This window comes from Poeciliopsis prolifica, unplaced genomic scaffold (assembly GCF_027474105.1).
Source record: "Poeciliopsis prolifica strain line A6 unplaced genomic scaffold, Auburn_PproV2 SCAFFOLD025, whole genome shotgun sequence".
NCBI classification, from domain to species: Eukaryota; Metazoa; Chordata; class Actinopteri; order Cyprinodontiformes; family Poeciliidae; genus Poeciliopsis; species Poeciliopsis prolifica.
The window spans coordinates 4,048,498-4,064,674 of NW_026562400.1; the positions used below are offsets into that span (position 1 = coordinate 4,048,498).

A 16,177-nucleotide genomic window follows, 5' to 3' on the forward strand; every position below is an offset into this window, starting at 1 on the left:
TAAAGTGATTCACTTTGAGAACTCATTCTCTCCCTGAAAGCTGAGACTTAAACATTCTAGCTCAACTTAGAAAAGAAATTTCACAATGTACTATTTCAAATGCTTGATTTTATTTTGAGTTGAGTTCAGAGAGACAGTGATATTTTTGGGAATTTGATCTGGAGGCCATCATAGATCACAGCTCAACAAATGTTATTGTCGACACACAAAAGTATTTGCGCCTCTGGAATTATTTGACAAGTTGGTAAAAACGACAAACAATTTGTGATGTGAAAGAAAACAGAATTGATTTCAATGTTTTTTCAAGGAAACTGAAAAGTACAGTGTACTGCTTGTTTTAGAAGATTTGTTTGCTAAAGCTTCGATCTCAAAGATGTCATGTAGATTTGCCACAGGGAAAGAAAAAGCTTAAAAGAATCAGCTGTTCCAGTTATTAATGGAGTGTGTTTGTTTCTATATGAATTTATTGTTTCTTAAAAAGCCCAAACCTTTGAAGCAGAAAACTCAAATCTTCTCATAAAAAACTCACAAGCTACATGATTTTTAGGGCAAACCCTTAACATAAAGTAACTTTTCCACTCAGATAGTCATCTAAACTCTGTGTAGTCGTGACAACTCATAAAAACGGTCATGTATAAAATCATTCAGTCTGGAACTTCACGTTGTGATAAGAAAACCAACCACACTGGTGCACATTTGCAGTGATAACATCCCCAGACGTGCAGCCAAACACAAACTTTAGCACTAACATGTCATGTTAACCAAACTTCAGATTAAAAACCCAGCACATATATGTTAGTTGTCCACCTCAGGGTTGTGGCAGAGTCCATCTAATTGGGTTGGTATATAGCAACACGGGGAGAGAAATCTCCTGGAAAAACGCAGCTAAATTGAGAAATAAAGTTATTTATCTATACTTTGGTTATTGAATAAAGTTCCCGATCCATAGGGAAGCCAACGTAAAAGTGAGAGTTGGGTCAATCCCTTTTTCATTCACTCTGTCAAACACACACACACGCACACGCTTGCTCTCTCCCTCAGCTCACATCCCATTCCCATTGTGTGTTTAATCCGGGGCTCTTTTGTGGCAGGATTCCACATGAGGACTCCCGCTTCTGTGGCAGCCGTTTTTTTTTTTTTTTCTCCCAGGGCCTGCCATGCTCTTCTGTCACCCCTTCTCTTTTCAATTTGCATGGAAATACCTCCATGTGCCTCTGTGTTTGTGTGTTGTGAGCATGCCCCCCAGCAGTCTGCATGTGCAAGCATATGCACACACACACATTCATATAGGAGTGAATAGGCATGTTATACCATCAGAGCCAAGGAATGCCAGGGATTATGAGAAAATATGTGATTATTACCAACATTTTTTTGTCGTTTTGTTCGTGTTTTATCCTCGTCAACCCTCCACTCCACGTCATTCGTTAAAAAAATGCTCAATAGACCTGTCTTGGATGGTGGTTTTCTGCATCCTGACAATTATAGAGCGAGCACCTCATAGACATGATTATCAATATTATTTTGGAAAACATCCATTCAGATAATCTTCCATCGGCTGAAGCATTTTGCTCTATCAAATGGGGGGGGAAAAAATCCAAATCTTTAGCATTAATCCCATACGATGTGGAGGCCGCAGCCCACTTCCGAGGAGTTAGCATCGCCACGCGGATGAATCCTTGAATGCTTCCCCCTCATCGTTCAGCACAGAAGATGAGAAAAAAATCCTCTGCAACCTAAAAACTATTCCAGCTGCTTATTCACTTCTCTGTGGGTAGCACTTTGAATGTTAAATCATTGTTTTCATCCGCTTAGCACATCATTTAAACAAGTCTTAAAATATTCCCCAGCAGCCATTATGGACTTAAAGATTCCCGAAAGAAGAGACACCACAGAAATCTCTGAAAATGCCTTCAAATGACAACGAAAACATTTAATTTCGGTTCACTTAAACTCTGGAAGGTGAAAAACATTAAAACGAGGTGGTTTCTACATGCACTGATGTTTATTCTGTCTGTGTTTTTCACATTTATATTTACACCATCCATCCCTAAAATTGTCACATTGGCCAGCGTGTGTTCCTTATTTTAGAATTAAGCATGCATTTACACACCAACATAAATCTCAGCCAGACACACACATGCACCACTGTCTGTGTGCGACCTCTCTCTCTCTTTTTTTTTTTTTCCACGAGGCCAAACACATTCTGAACTTAATTCTGAAGGCATGAGACACACAGGTCAAACACAATGAGGCTCTTTTATCAGCGGTTACATCTTTTTCTTTATAAGCCAGATAACCAGCTGTGGCATATCCACTCGTCGATGAAGAGCCCTTTGAAGAAAAAAAACCTGAAAACACAGACAGTATCTTTTTGTTGGTATTTTGGTTTTAAAAAATGTCCTTTTCAAAGCACCTGACTGTATTGCCTCCCCATAATGAGCAAAAACAAGAATGTTAACGATCAGGCAAGCTTCGACCCAGGCAATAATTTGATCCGGTGCAGACCAGGTCTGGTTTGTTTCCCCGGATTAGAATCTGAGGTTATGGTTAGAGATGTAATAATCCGGATTTTACAGACTGATACAGATTTTTGCTTTTTTTTTTTTTTAAACAAAAACAATTATCTTAAAAAACATAAAACTAGTTTGGTTTCAGCTTTTTTTTTTCTGTCATGCCTACAAATAATGAACACAAATGAACCAATTAAACCACATAAATCAAATAATTAGATGAATCGATTTGAATTTATTTTTTAAATAATCGTCCACTAATTTAATAATTGATTATTTGTTAAATGGGATATGCACTCTAAAAAAGGGCTTTTGCTGAAAGAACAGCTGGTTCAAAGCAAAACTCTATACGTTTTGCAATTATGACAAAAAAACCCAAAACTTTTGTAAATATGTTCTAACCAAAACTTCAAATTCTGTAAAAACAAAAAAAATCTCCCATTAACTGGATGTTCCCCTTTGCACATCCAGTTATTAATTGGTTAATCTAAAGAATAATCAACAAACTACATCTACACTGCATTGATAAATCAAATTTATCAGGGCTGAGCTTCTTACGTGTTGATATTAAGATAATTATTTTCGCTCTTTTGCACCAAATGATCAAACCTTCACTACAGGAATGAAATATTGCTGAATGTCAGGCAATAAAATATTTAAATTCTTACTTGAGAAAGGAATTAATTTGTTTATTTGCATATTTTCAATGTATTTCTAATATAAAAGAAAGACTTAATGATTAAATGCAAAATCAACAGAATGTGCCAGTTTGATAAAATAATCATATACTGATCTAATAGTTTGTTGCAACCCTACATAGAATAAGACAAAACTGACAAGTTAACTTTTCTGCAAAATATAGGTGCTTGTTTTCAGTCCGTAATTTATTAATATTGAAAAAAAACATTAAAAAGTTATGCTAGCTATAAGTAGTGCTGTTAATTGATCAAGAGATTTAATAAAATCAATCACACACTGGCGCTATGATTAATCATGATTAATCACTATGCATAACTTTGTAAGCTTGAAATATAAATATGAACATAGTTCATATTTATGTATGGTGTTCTGGGTTTTTATCCGATTAATCAATCAGTCGCCAGAATAATCGACTAATCATCAGAATAATCAATTAATAACTAAAATAATCCTTAGTTTGGCTTGTGTTTTCTATTTCCCTTCTACCTCCAGCTGAGATTGACAGCCTGTCGGATCTCTCCCCTCCTGGCTCCAACCACAACCACAACCACCTGGGTTTCTCCCAGCAGCAACCCATCCCTGGCAGCACCGCAGAGCAGACTCCATCTTCACCAGTGCCGCCACTGCCGCACGCTCCGCCGCACGGCGGCCAAACGGGCGGCCGGCAGCCGCAGCTCCCCGGCCTGCACCATCCGGGGTTGGTGTCCACGCCCATCAGCCCCCAGCTGGTGAACCAGCAGCTCGTGATGGCGCAGATCCTCAACCAGCAGTACGCGGTGAACCGGCTGCTGGCGCAACAGTCCTTGTCGCAGCAGTACCTCAACCACCCACCTGTGAACCGCAACTCCCACACCAAGCCGCTGGAGCCTCAGGTGGGCTCCAACACGGAGGTTTCCTCTGAGATCTACCAGTGGGTGAGGGATGAGCTGAAGCGGGCCGGCATCTCGCAGGCCGTCTTTGCCCGGGTGGCCTTCAACAGAACCCAGGTGAGGCCAAAACACAGAATTTATTCAATTATCACGTGAGTTAGTCTGTTTTCTCGGCATCCTGTAAGTTACTTTTGTGAGGAATTTAGGTTAAACTTTACAGTTTTGCTTTTGTTTCCATTAGGGTTGAAATGATTAATTTGATTAATCGTGTTTGATCAGTTATCGAAATAACCATCAACTAATTTAGTACTCAATTGTTATTTGGAGTAAAATCTCTAAAACACAGAAGCAGAACCATCAAATGATTTCAACTTCATAAACACAGTTCAACAACTTCAGTCTCCTGACATTTGTGACTAAATTTAATGATAACTTTAGAAAATGATCATCCATCTTGCCTTGACTTGTGCTCAGTTTCTCCTCTTGGCAATAATCTGGTGTTGATAATACATCATCCAAACGATTCCTTCAATTTGTCTTTGCTTTGAAGGTGTTGCATATAATAGGGAGCATTAAGTCGGCTGATAAAGATCAAGCTGAACGTACGGTGCTCTCTTTAAAAAGTCACATGGGAGAGTAAGACAGTGGTGTTTTTGTACAGTTCAGGAAGCTTCCTCTCAGTCTTATCTGTCTCTGATATGAGGAATTAGCCAGATAGGGGGAGGTTGTACGTTGTGTTGCATCAGACTACAGAGGGTTTTGTAATAGAAAGGAAACCGATTGGCTAGTCTGGATCAATGCATTCACACTGACATATTGAAAACTTGAGGCGTGTCTCGTCTGTTTTTTTAATTTATTTATTTAGCTGTTAGACATCTCTGGTTAATCCAAAAGGACTTAAATGCTAAAAAAAAAACGAGTATGTTTCCCCATCACCTTGTTTTATTACCAAATCACACCTATTGATGGTGAGAGAAGCACAGCGCCGGTTTGCACAGTGTGTGGCCAGGAGCTGATGAAAAGGCCCAATCACACATCACCGATAATGGAGTCATCGCTGTCTCATAATGATGAAATTGAGCACTATTGAAAAGTAAACAGAGGATACACTGATTGCCCGCTGAACAAGGCGAATAGCTGAGCTCTTATCAAAGGCAACCTGGAAAAAAAAACGTGCAAAATTACACGTATTATGCACACGAGTTCCAGTGAAGTGTTTTTGTGGACAGAGGAAGCTGAAAAGGAATTGAGGTTTTCTTTGATATGAATAAAAACTGGTGTCTTCAGAAAAAAAGCTGTTTCTCTTAAGAATAAAAATCATACATTTTCAACCGACTTTGGTTTCTTTTTTCAGGGCTTGCTGTCTGAAATTCTGCGTAAGGAAGAAGACCCCAAGACGGCGTCCCAGTCGCTGCTGGTCAACCTGCGCGCCATGCAGAACTTCCTGCAGCTTCCGGAGGCCGAGCGCGACCGCATCTATCAGGAGGAGAGGGAGCGGAGCCTCACCGCAGCGTCCGCGATGGGCTCCACTCCCCTCATCAGCACGCCGACCAGTCGGCCCGTTCAGGTACCGAACTCTTTCCTGCTGGCTTCCCCGCTGTCACTCAGTGCTTCTTGAATCATCACACTTGTGTTTTCTAATAAAAATCACGACCAGAGTTGAATAGTAACTAGTTACATTTACTCAAATACTTTTACTCGAGTTAAATCCACCAGACACGACACATACCTGCTGTTTTTGTTAAAGTTTCATAAGTTCTTTATTGAAAGAAACTGATTTGGAAATATTTTATTTAGCCTGATTTTGTTATTTTTTTGTCACTTAAATGATTTATTTTCATTTTCGTCCTTACAATACCAGAATTTTCACCTAAATTGATACTTTAATCTATCTGATGATGTAATTTAGAAAGATTAATGATTGATTATTTTATCATTTCCTCAGTACTTGAGTCGACTTTTTTACCAAATACAGAAACTTTGCCGGTGACTGTTGTGTCTGGACAGGAAGTTGTAAACATAGGGTTCCTTCAGAGTCTGGAAATTAGGAATTCAGGAATTTATCACAATAAACAATACGATCAATGCCCACCCATAATGTCCAACCATACATTCACAGTGTTTTTTCTAATTACACATTAAAAGGTGGTAGAAAAAGAAACGAATTGACATGAAAAATCCTTGGGAATCCTTTTTTATCAATGCTTCAGCGGCTTTGTCAGCCGATGTTTTTAGCTGTGGAGATGTGAGCAGAGGAAGCTGCCAGAAAAAGGCCAGCATGTAAAACAAAGGCCAGATGTTGGCCTGGAGGGAAGCAGTAACTATCACATCAACTATCAGCGCTCGGATGAGCAGTAAAACCTCCTTCAGCCAAATCCAAGTCAGGGAGGAGTTATTTTATCTCAGAATATAAGAAAATTACTGTGATTGATAAAGCTGTGGAGCAACAAGTATAATAGTAGTAACATTAAGTTGAGAATTTTTGTATTTCTTCCAATGTGTGGAATGTTTTCTTTTTTTTTTTGTTTTGTTAGTCACTTCATACAATGATATGAAAAGCATTAAGAATCTATTATCTGTCCTATTTTTTTAAATCTAACTTTAACTGATAGTTGATGACAGTGTTGGTTTAAGTTGAGCCAACCTGGCTGTAAAACTGCAGACGTTTTAGTCCAGGTTCAGAGTAGATGGTCTACCACTGCTTCCACCCCCTCCCCCACGCTCCACCCATTATTTAAACCTTTAAGCTGTCTGTTTTGATATATTATTACTGTTTAATGTAGGCGTCTTCTTGCAGTCAGTGATGAGGAAAGTTATGCGGCGTTGTGGGGGGGCCGCTTGCTTTATTATCATAAACCAAATCCAGACATGTACGATGAACGTTCCCCATAAATACTGGTGCATTAAGTGGTTATCCATTAGGCTGCACATTTTTATTGTACAAACACGGACTACTCTTGTGCTTATTAGCACTCTCAGTTTTTCTTGCAAGTACGCATCCAGTTTCCACCAAGAGATGTTTTTTTAAACCCCTAACATCGAGTACTTGACTGAAACTTCAGATGATTCACTTTTCTTTACCTTCTTTCTGCATGCAAATCAGCTCCGCACCATCCCCGCCCTCACCACTCAGGTGAAAATCATGCACAAATGATGGAGGAAGTAAAAAAAAAAAATCTGTGCTAATTTTGACCTTTTACCGTGCATTAGACAGTGCTTGCTAAGAAAAAAAAATTGGTTTTCCTCAGTGATGACAAGCTCCATGAAAGATCAAACATCGTTTAGTCGGTGCCTTTCTCCAAATCCCTGCATACCACAGCACAACTCTGTACCCTCTCTTAGACTCAGTGTCCTTTATGAGAGACGTATGAGGCAACTTTCTACCACTTAAGAGCATTTGATGCGCGGTCAGCTGCATCTGGGAGGTGGCGGGGGCAGACAAAGGCGTCCTCTGTCCTGTCTGCAAAGAATATTTGGCTTTTATTCAGGTGAAAGGGGGGGAAAGTAAGAAGGACAAAGGCCCTTCCATCTCCAAAATCAAGCCCCCTCTCCTTTTAAGTGCTCTGCCTGCTAGTAGGACTTTAGAGCAAAAGCACTCAAGCAGTTCACATTAATACACTGAGCAGCTGTCTGAATTCAGAGCAGTGCATCAGAGCCAAATAATGAATCTTTGCACAGTTTATTGAAGTGAAAATGGAAAAAACAAAGTCTGCTGTAAAGTGTTCATATGATTGCACCTGAAGCGCAGGTTGAGATTTGAAACTGCGACTATTCACATCTGATACAGATCTAAGCAATTGAAACCAGTTTCTAAAACCCAGAAGTAGCTCTGCAGACTTAACAGTTGAGACAGACACTTTGAAACTTTGAACTAATTCGGTCCAGCTAATTAGGTCGAAATCAACTCAGAACCTACAAAAAAAGGTATTTGAATGACTCAGGCGAAGCAACATTTAGGTCTGATCATTCATAACTTCAGATTCTAATTTCCTGTTAGCGTGACTCGTTTGAAAGCCTTTTCTGCACATATCAGTTCAGTTGCAACTGGTTGGTCGATAAATCGATTTTATTGATTAATCAAATTTTTGGTTTTTGAAAAATCCAGCTTTTTTTGTTCGCCAATGCACACTGACTTCAAGTTACATTTACAAACAGGACAATTTTTTATTTTTTAAAGTTTAAGAAAAAAGTAGTAAAATTACAATAATAAAGTGGCAATGTTAGGAAAATGAAGCAGTAACTTCAACACAAAAAATAACAAAAAAAATTGAGAACCTATACTTTGATTTAAGTCTATAAATAATCTGTAAATAAGGAAATAATTCAAATTTTAACACAACTGCATCAAATTGTTATCAGTAGCAGGACTTTAAAATGATCCTGTGAACACTAAATGCATGAACTATAAAAGCTTTTTGCCTCATTAAAGTGACTTTTTTTATTTTAAGATGTGCTTTGGGTAAAATTGAGTTTTTATGCTGCTAATATTATGACTATTTTTTAACTAATTAAACAATGGGAAAAAGTGCTGTTCAAAGCAAAGATGAAAGCAAGTTGAGAAAAAAAAGAACAAAATTGAATCTGGTGTGAAGAAATTGGAGATTTTAATTTTAAGCCGTATCTCCCAGGCATAGTTTGCAAAAGCAAAGGTAGATCTGCAGTAAGAGAAAAGACAAAGACCAAAACAAGTTCAGAGTTCAAACCAAACCAATTCGCATCCAACCAGAAACTCAACGAAAACACGACCAGTGCAACAATTAACTCTCAAACAGCTACTTGGCTGTAAATCTGCAGTGTTAACAGTCAGGACAATGAATTAAAAATAATAATAAAAAAAAAAAGTTCAAAGCATCTGGTTTGCGATTCTTATTCAAACAGCTCTCAGAATACTGTTGACACATCAGCCCGATCGCTCCAGGGGTTGTATACTTCCCCCACGTGACTTCAGCGCGCAGACATTCATCATACAGAGCCGCTCCTGCGCGAGGCAGTTCTCACGCATGGCCGCAGACGCAGGTTCGCTCGCTCCGCGCACCCTGGCCATCTGCCAGCCTCTCTCCGGTGGAGCAATGCGGTGTGAATTCACGCACATAAATCAGCCAAGGTGGCAATTGAGCCAGAGACAGAGGAGGCTTTTTATTGGCCTCATAAAAACAGATGCAGAGGTATGTTTCTCTCATGTGTGCTGACGCCTCGGCTCGGCTCCCCCACAGCCAGTCGCTGCACGTCCAGGCCTCGACAATTTGTTTGACACGGTATCGTCCCGCTCAGACTGACGAGCTCCGCGTCGAGCTGTCGTAAAAGAAGATGAAAGATGCAGGGATGCCCAGACATTCCATCTCAACCACAAATTTCAGGATTCTGGTATTGTTGTTAACACATCAGGCTCGTATTAGGCAGCTAGACAAATACTTGAATATATATGTTTTTGATCCCAGCCTCTTATTTGGTAGGAGTTGTTCGCTGTTGGTGTTATTATAATTTATTTGAATGCCATTCACTTGCACTCATACCCAGCCCTGTGCATGTCTCCTTTCAAAAGCCTCGTATGGAATGATTCATATGCTAATGATTCTTGGGTAATGCTTTTATTAGGATGCTTGTTACCTTGTCAAAGGATTTTTGTCAAGATGCAACAAGCCGCTGATTAAAAATGATTTGATTTCACTTGACTTGCATTTGCTTTTTAATCACCAGCTCCACATAAGAATACTAACATTTCATACAACACATCAGAGTGGTTTTAAGCAAAGCAACAATCCAGCTCTTAGTGGGTGTAATCTACACTCCAATGTGTGTGTGTGTGTGTGTGTGTGTGTGTGTGTGTGTGTGTGTGTGTGTGTGTGTGTGTGTGTGTGTGTGTGTGTGTGTGAGTTGGTGCAGACAGATTTCTTTTTATTATTCCACATGTGAGCCTGAACAAACATGGCCGTGTCTTTCTTGTTTTGCTCTCGACGTTTTCAGCCTCGGAGAGAAGACTGCAACAGCGTGAGGCCGGAGGACTGGAATCCCCGGATCCCAGTGGGAATTTCACCTGTGAGCACACAGCTTCACCCACTCAGCCTGACAACTGCAACACTGCAAAATGTGAACACGCAATTACACCCACGGTCAAAGCACACACACACACACACATGCACTCACACAACAGTTTCTGAGCAAAGTTATTTAGAAAGATATTTGCATTAGAAGCTGGACTAAAGACACTGTTAAGTTTTTGTTTTTGCAGTGCATCCCTCACTAGAGAGCATCTGCTGGACGTCATGCGCTGCTCTACACATGTAAAATCAAATCGAATACAGTTTCCTGTCCCTTAAACTTTTGCTTTGCATTTTTTCATGCTCCAAATATAAACTTTTTTGTATTTTATTGGGATTTTATGTGATAGAGTAAGCGCACAGTTCAAACTCTAGGCTAGCAGGCCAAATCCAGCCCATCATAACCATTTCTGTGGCCCTCTAGACTTAATGAACTTTATGATTACACTGTGTTCATGTATTATTTTATCAAAGTGTTTAGGACCAAATTACTTTAATGTTAATATTTAGAAGTATTTAAATCCTGAAAAAAGTTAGACTATACTGAAAAGGTCATTGTATGTATGGAGCAGTGATATGGTGAGATGCATTGTTAAGATAAAACCAGGAAAAATAAAGCATAAGGTTTGCTGTAATTCCTAACCAGCAAACATGCAGTAGAAGAAGATCTGATAAAGATGTCACTTTTTGGACCATATGCAAAGTGATGATGCTGGAGGAAAATAAGCAACATCACCACTGCTTTGTGTTGGTTTATAACATAAAATCTAAGTTCAAGAGGCGCTACTTGTAAGATATTATTGGTCAGCATATTGGATTGGAAAGAGCTCTCAGTCTTGTCAAATAGAGCTTTTAGCCCCATATATTTATATTTATCACAACAAATTAAAGTTTCCATTTAAATATTTTTAAAACAACAGGTTTGTTTTACATTTCTTGTTCAGGTAAAACCATCGCCTCTGCCGAGCGAGTGGAACGGCAAGACTGAGAACTGCATCTTGAACATCACCTCCACCATCTACGACGAGATCCAGCAGGAGATGAAGCGGGCCAAAGTGTCCCAGGCCCTGTTCGCCAAGGTGGCTGCGTCCAAGAGCCAGGTACCCAAACACACGGGAACTGTCGTGTTCACCGTTTTATTATAGGTGTTAATCATGTTCAAAGCAGTTATAGCATAACGTTTTGTTTTGTTATGTTTCAGTAGCTGCCATTCTATTACAGATGTGTGCAGAACTTTGTTGATATTCCCCTAATGCTGAAAAAAAAAACAGTTTTGCAGTTCTTGTGTTTCCATTAAATAAGATACGTGAATACATTTTTTCACGTAAGTCACCCTACTTCCTGGCATTTGCTTTGCCATTTTCACCAGAAATAGCTTTAGTTTGTTGAGCACTTGAAAAAAGTGTTTCTGTTGCACTTTTGCCAAATACACACATTTTGATACAGCCGAAAAAGCCTAAAGAATGGGCGTGCTTACATTAAGTGAATTTATTTTCATAACTCCAATTTGCGGTAATATATGGGCAACGGAAACACAGACACTTATTTAACTTTTTCGCCAAAGTGTGTTAACGAGGTCGCAACCTGGCACACAGCAGATGAGTTTCAAACTGAATAACCTTTATGTATCAGAACAAGTAGCAATTTATCTATCTGCAAACATTTCTTTATAAAACAACCATGATAAAAACTTGTTCGGGTATTGAAATGTGCCACATGAAGTTGGCTAAACGTTTTAGGTGAAATGTGTTTGACTCCAGAACACAGCAGCAGTGAGATATCATCATCATCATGTCTTCTTTATTGTGGGTTTGGAGTTCAGCGGTTGACGTTGTTTCAACACCAAACAAACCTGTTTATATTAGCTCGGCGCAGTAAGATGATGATGAGGGGCCCCTGTCAGCTTCTCACAAAGCTCGAACAATACGAGCCTGTGTGTGCTGGAAACAGAGAAACAGACGAGGAGAAAACACACCAGTAGTTTAACTCTTTATTAAAAGCAATTAAAGCTGCGGCACCCAGGACTTAGCGGTAATGTGTGTGTCGCAGGCAGAGCTGGAGAGATTTCCACAATTGTGCCTGATGAGGAGGACGGGTGGGGAAATAGATCACCAAGGGCGGAATAATCTCAGAATATCTGCAAAGGCTTTATTTTTTTTTTCTTGCTGATTAGGATGATTATAGCCCCAGATAGCTTTGTTTTACCAAATTGCAGTTTGATGCACAAACCACTGTTTTTGTTAAAGAGTTCAAAGACTCCTTGGAAGGATGGAGAAAGAGAAAAGGCAGTCGCAGTATTAACTCGCTCCTGTCTCCTTCTCCCCAAATTGACGGCTTGTCTGGGAACCGATTTCCACCGTGCCCTCCCCGTCTCCCCTCCCGTCTCTCCGTTTTGCCCCTCTGCCTCCGCCGTTCCCTCCGATTTCTGCCTCTTTTTCACGTTCCATTCATGGCAGGCGGGTGTGAATGTGAATTGAGCTGCAGATAAGAAGTGTGCTAATTATGCCTCTGAAAAGGGCCTGTGAGAGCACTTATCTCTGGCTCCATCTCGTAATGGGCGCTTCCCGGGCAGCTGGTCTCCCCCCTTACCTCAGCAGCCACCACAGCTCCCAGCAACCTTCAGACCAGTCGCTGCTCCAACCACAAACCTGCTCCCAAAGCTTAAGCAGAGTTTCCAGTGCAAATTCCTAATAGACCCCACATTTTTTAGTTGTTTTAATCCACCTCAAGCCATGTCTTGTTATGTTGGAGATGCACTGATCAAGATTTTCCTCGTCGATCCAGATTTCTAATTTTTTAAAGTCCTGACTTGCCGATTCAGATTTTAAATGTCAAAAAATAAAACACTCAAGGAAAATTTTTATGCTGGAACTTCTATTTACGATTGGTTAATTTATTTCCATAGATTTTTATTTCGAATGTTATTTAATTTTCAACTCTTTTTTTTTTTTAAACGTTTCCTGTCTGGCAGTGTGGCACTGAGAATTATTGTCTGAGTGTCAAAGTGAGGCCCAACAGATTTACTTTCACAAGCAGAGGATTACTGCTTTCACCACGATGCCACACTTCATACGTATTTAAAACTTTATTAGGAATTTCTCCTGATTTATTTCAAATATAATGGACACAGAGATGAAAAAGAAAGGTGAAAAGAGAAGGAAAAAGGTTGGAAAAACTTCTTAAAGGAAATGAGAGAGGAGTAGAGGAAAGAAAGAGTCATAGAGAGAACACAAGTCTGCCTCCAAACCTGCAGAAAAAGAAATAAAAAATCCCCAGAAACAACAACAATAAATAAAATATACATATATAATAATAATAATAATAATAATAATAATAATAATAATAATAATAATAATAATAATAATAATAATAATAATAATAATAATAATAATAATAATAATAATGGTCTTAACACCATTAGGTCGTACATAATTTTCAGTTATTGGTTAAATTATTATTGTAACATTTAACTAAGGATTTTTGATAACATTTTTTTAGTGACAATCTCTTAGCACACTTGAAATAAGATGAAACTTACAAGTAAAATTTCTGAGATATGGGAGCTTGTTTTAAGTAATTACTACATATTGATTAAACAAATTTAATTATTTCACTTATAACATAGGAAAAATGGCTTGTTATAAGTGAAATAATTTTCCAGTGGAACCACTACTTTTTCATTCATTGTGAAGAATTATTGACTTTAAACAAGCTCTTACACTGTGCTGAAAAGTTAGCTGTAAGTTAGTTTTGTCTTATTTCAAGTCTTCTAAGATGCTCGCACTAGAAACTAGATCTAAAAATGCTTGCTTGTGTTTTTACAGTGTGCTGCAGAGTTAACGGTGTCTGAAATAAAAATGTTTCGTTATACAAGAGGTAGAACAGAATCCACCTTCCATTCATGCACAAAAAACATGATTTTCTCAAGAACTCATATCAGGGAAGGCAAAACAAGTAAGTAATTAGCACCGACTCCGTGTCTGTTTAACCCTGCTACACACTGCTGCCAACTCATCTCTCCTTGCTCACTTGAAAAGAGGTGTTAGTGGTGAAATCATCGCTCCTTCTGATTGGAGGATTTTGTTTCTCCCCCCATTATGTGCGATATCAACGACGCCATCTTCATTGCCTTTTTTTGATTCATAAGAAGCAAGTTGTCTTCATTTACATTTAGCTGAGGTCAAGAGATGTTTGCAGGGAAAATATAACCCGAATGAAAGGCTCCTGCTAGCAGCGAGCATCGGGGTTGGTGATGAAGATGGAGGATGGGCTCGACTGGCAGGGTGCCCATATGGGGTCCAGGGAAATAATCGTTGGGGGAGGGTGACGGAGAGGCCTCATCACCGAAGCTGGCACCGTCCTGTCAGTTCAGGCTCAGCTTTGGGAGGGTGGGGGTGTTTCAGAACAGAAAATCAGCTGACCAGCACGTCAGTCCCATGTGTGCTGGGTGGGCGTTTCCCAGCAGCGGGACGTTTCGAAGAAACGCTTGATTTATTCACAGACAAGTATTTGATAGAAACCAGAACGAAACACGGTCCGTTTTTTCATCCTGTGGCTCTGAAGCTGGAGGAGTAGTAAACATTTACCTGATTGGTGCACGCTCTGCTCCACTGAGTGTGTGCATAGATCTGTGTGTGCTTCTCCTGCATCAGATATAGGTTTCTGTGCAGGCAGATTGAATGTGTGTGTTGTATGAGTGTGTTTGGGAGGTATCTGGAACACAGCCATTCTGTTCTCTCTTAGGGCTCGTAACCACAGCAGGCCTCTGCCAGACCCTCCTCCTCCTCCTCTCTCACGTATTCAGTGTTGCATTTCAATCACTCTTTTACTGCCACATATTCAGACGCAACTATAGAGCTGTGAATCTAACCTGAGCCGTGTTACTTTATCTGATTAAAGGTTGCGACTTGCATCTAGTCAATCTGGGAAAACGAGGAGAGACATAGTTGATAGAAAATCAGAATCTGAATTAATCCATTTTTGTTGAGCTCCGCGAGTCGTCCGAATCGGAGAAAACGATCCAGTGATGACATACACAGAAATCCCACAACGGCACATTTCACTTAAAAAAAGACGTTATGCAAAATTTACATTTTCCATGTATTTGTGCTTCCATTTTGGTTTGTCCTGCTTCTAAAAACAACCCAACCGTTTAAAAGAACATCCAGTCGTTTTTTGGTAACAAGCTAATGGGTTTTGGTGTCTGGAAAATGAACCATTTCAAAAACCTTCGGAATGTAACATTACCTAGCAACCCCAGTGAAGCTCTGACCACTAACTAGCAACCCCATCTGAGTTGTGCATGTTTAGTCGTTGTACAATGGCTGTTGGAAAAGACAAGTGTTTTATGGTCAATTTACTATCTAGAAACCACTTAACGCCTTCCTGTTGGTTGTGCAGGAAGCTCTACTTCTGCTTTTCAAAAATGTATAGTTGCATATTTGAGCATCTGTTTTCAGCCATTTTCACATGCCATTGTAAACATTGAGTTGGGGGGCGTGGCCAGCAGCGAGTTATTTGGACTTAAAGGATTTTAACCTGTTCAGGGAAGCATAGTAAGCCTGTAAGGATGCTAGCTGTAATTTGGTCTCTGAACTGTTTTTTGTTTATTTTAAATGCAGAAAAGCTGAAAGAGCGTTTCAGTATGCTAACAGGGAACCGGTTAGCCTGGCAGCTAATGTTTAGCTAAGCGATGGGAGGTTAGCTGCAGGGCGGTGTGGAGCAGATGGGGGTGGGGATGAAGGGGTGGCATTCCTTTGACTTGACTTTCGTGTCGAAACATTCCCAACACTTCCTGAGAGGAATCATGCGGTGGGTGGAATCAGAATCCCCGCTGTCACAAAACAAGCATCCTGGGAGCCCGGCGCACCACAGGGCTCAAAGCCCTCCGCCGACTCAATGACCAGAAGAGCCCAGATCGTCGTCAACGCCACCAACGCCCTCCTTTTCCCATCATCATCATCCTCTCGCCGTCTCTCTCCCTCACTCACTCTCCCCTGGAAGAGGCTACGCTAATTAGCCAGGCTCTAATGAGACAGAATGGCACTGATCTGGTCCGCCG

General features: G+C 40.0%; 1 protein-coding gene across 4 annotated transcripts in view; it reads left to right on the forward strand.

The window, feature by feature from the left end:
* LOC129370880 (DNA-binding protein SATB1) overlaps positions 1–16,177 on the forward strand; it is a 79,736-nt gene that overhangs the window by 42,421 nt on the left and 21,138 nt on the right. For 3 of the 4 annotated variants that reach the window (XM_055047131.1, XM_055047135.1, XM_055047132.1), the window contains exons 8-11: positions 3,702–4,195; positions 5,433–5,645; positions 10,043–10,165; positions 11,061–11,216. In XM_055047131.1, coding sequence (XP_054903106.1) covers positions 3,702–4,195; positions 5,433–5,645; positions 10,043–10,165; positions 11,061–11,216 — 986 coding nt within the window. The remainder of the gene's footprint in view (positions 1–3,701; positions 4,196–5,432; positions 5,646–10,042; positions 10,166–11,060; positions 11,217–16,177) is intronic. The other variant, XM_055047133.1, reaches the window with a different exon arrangement.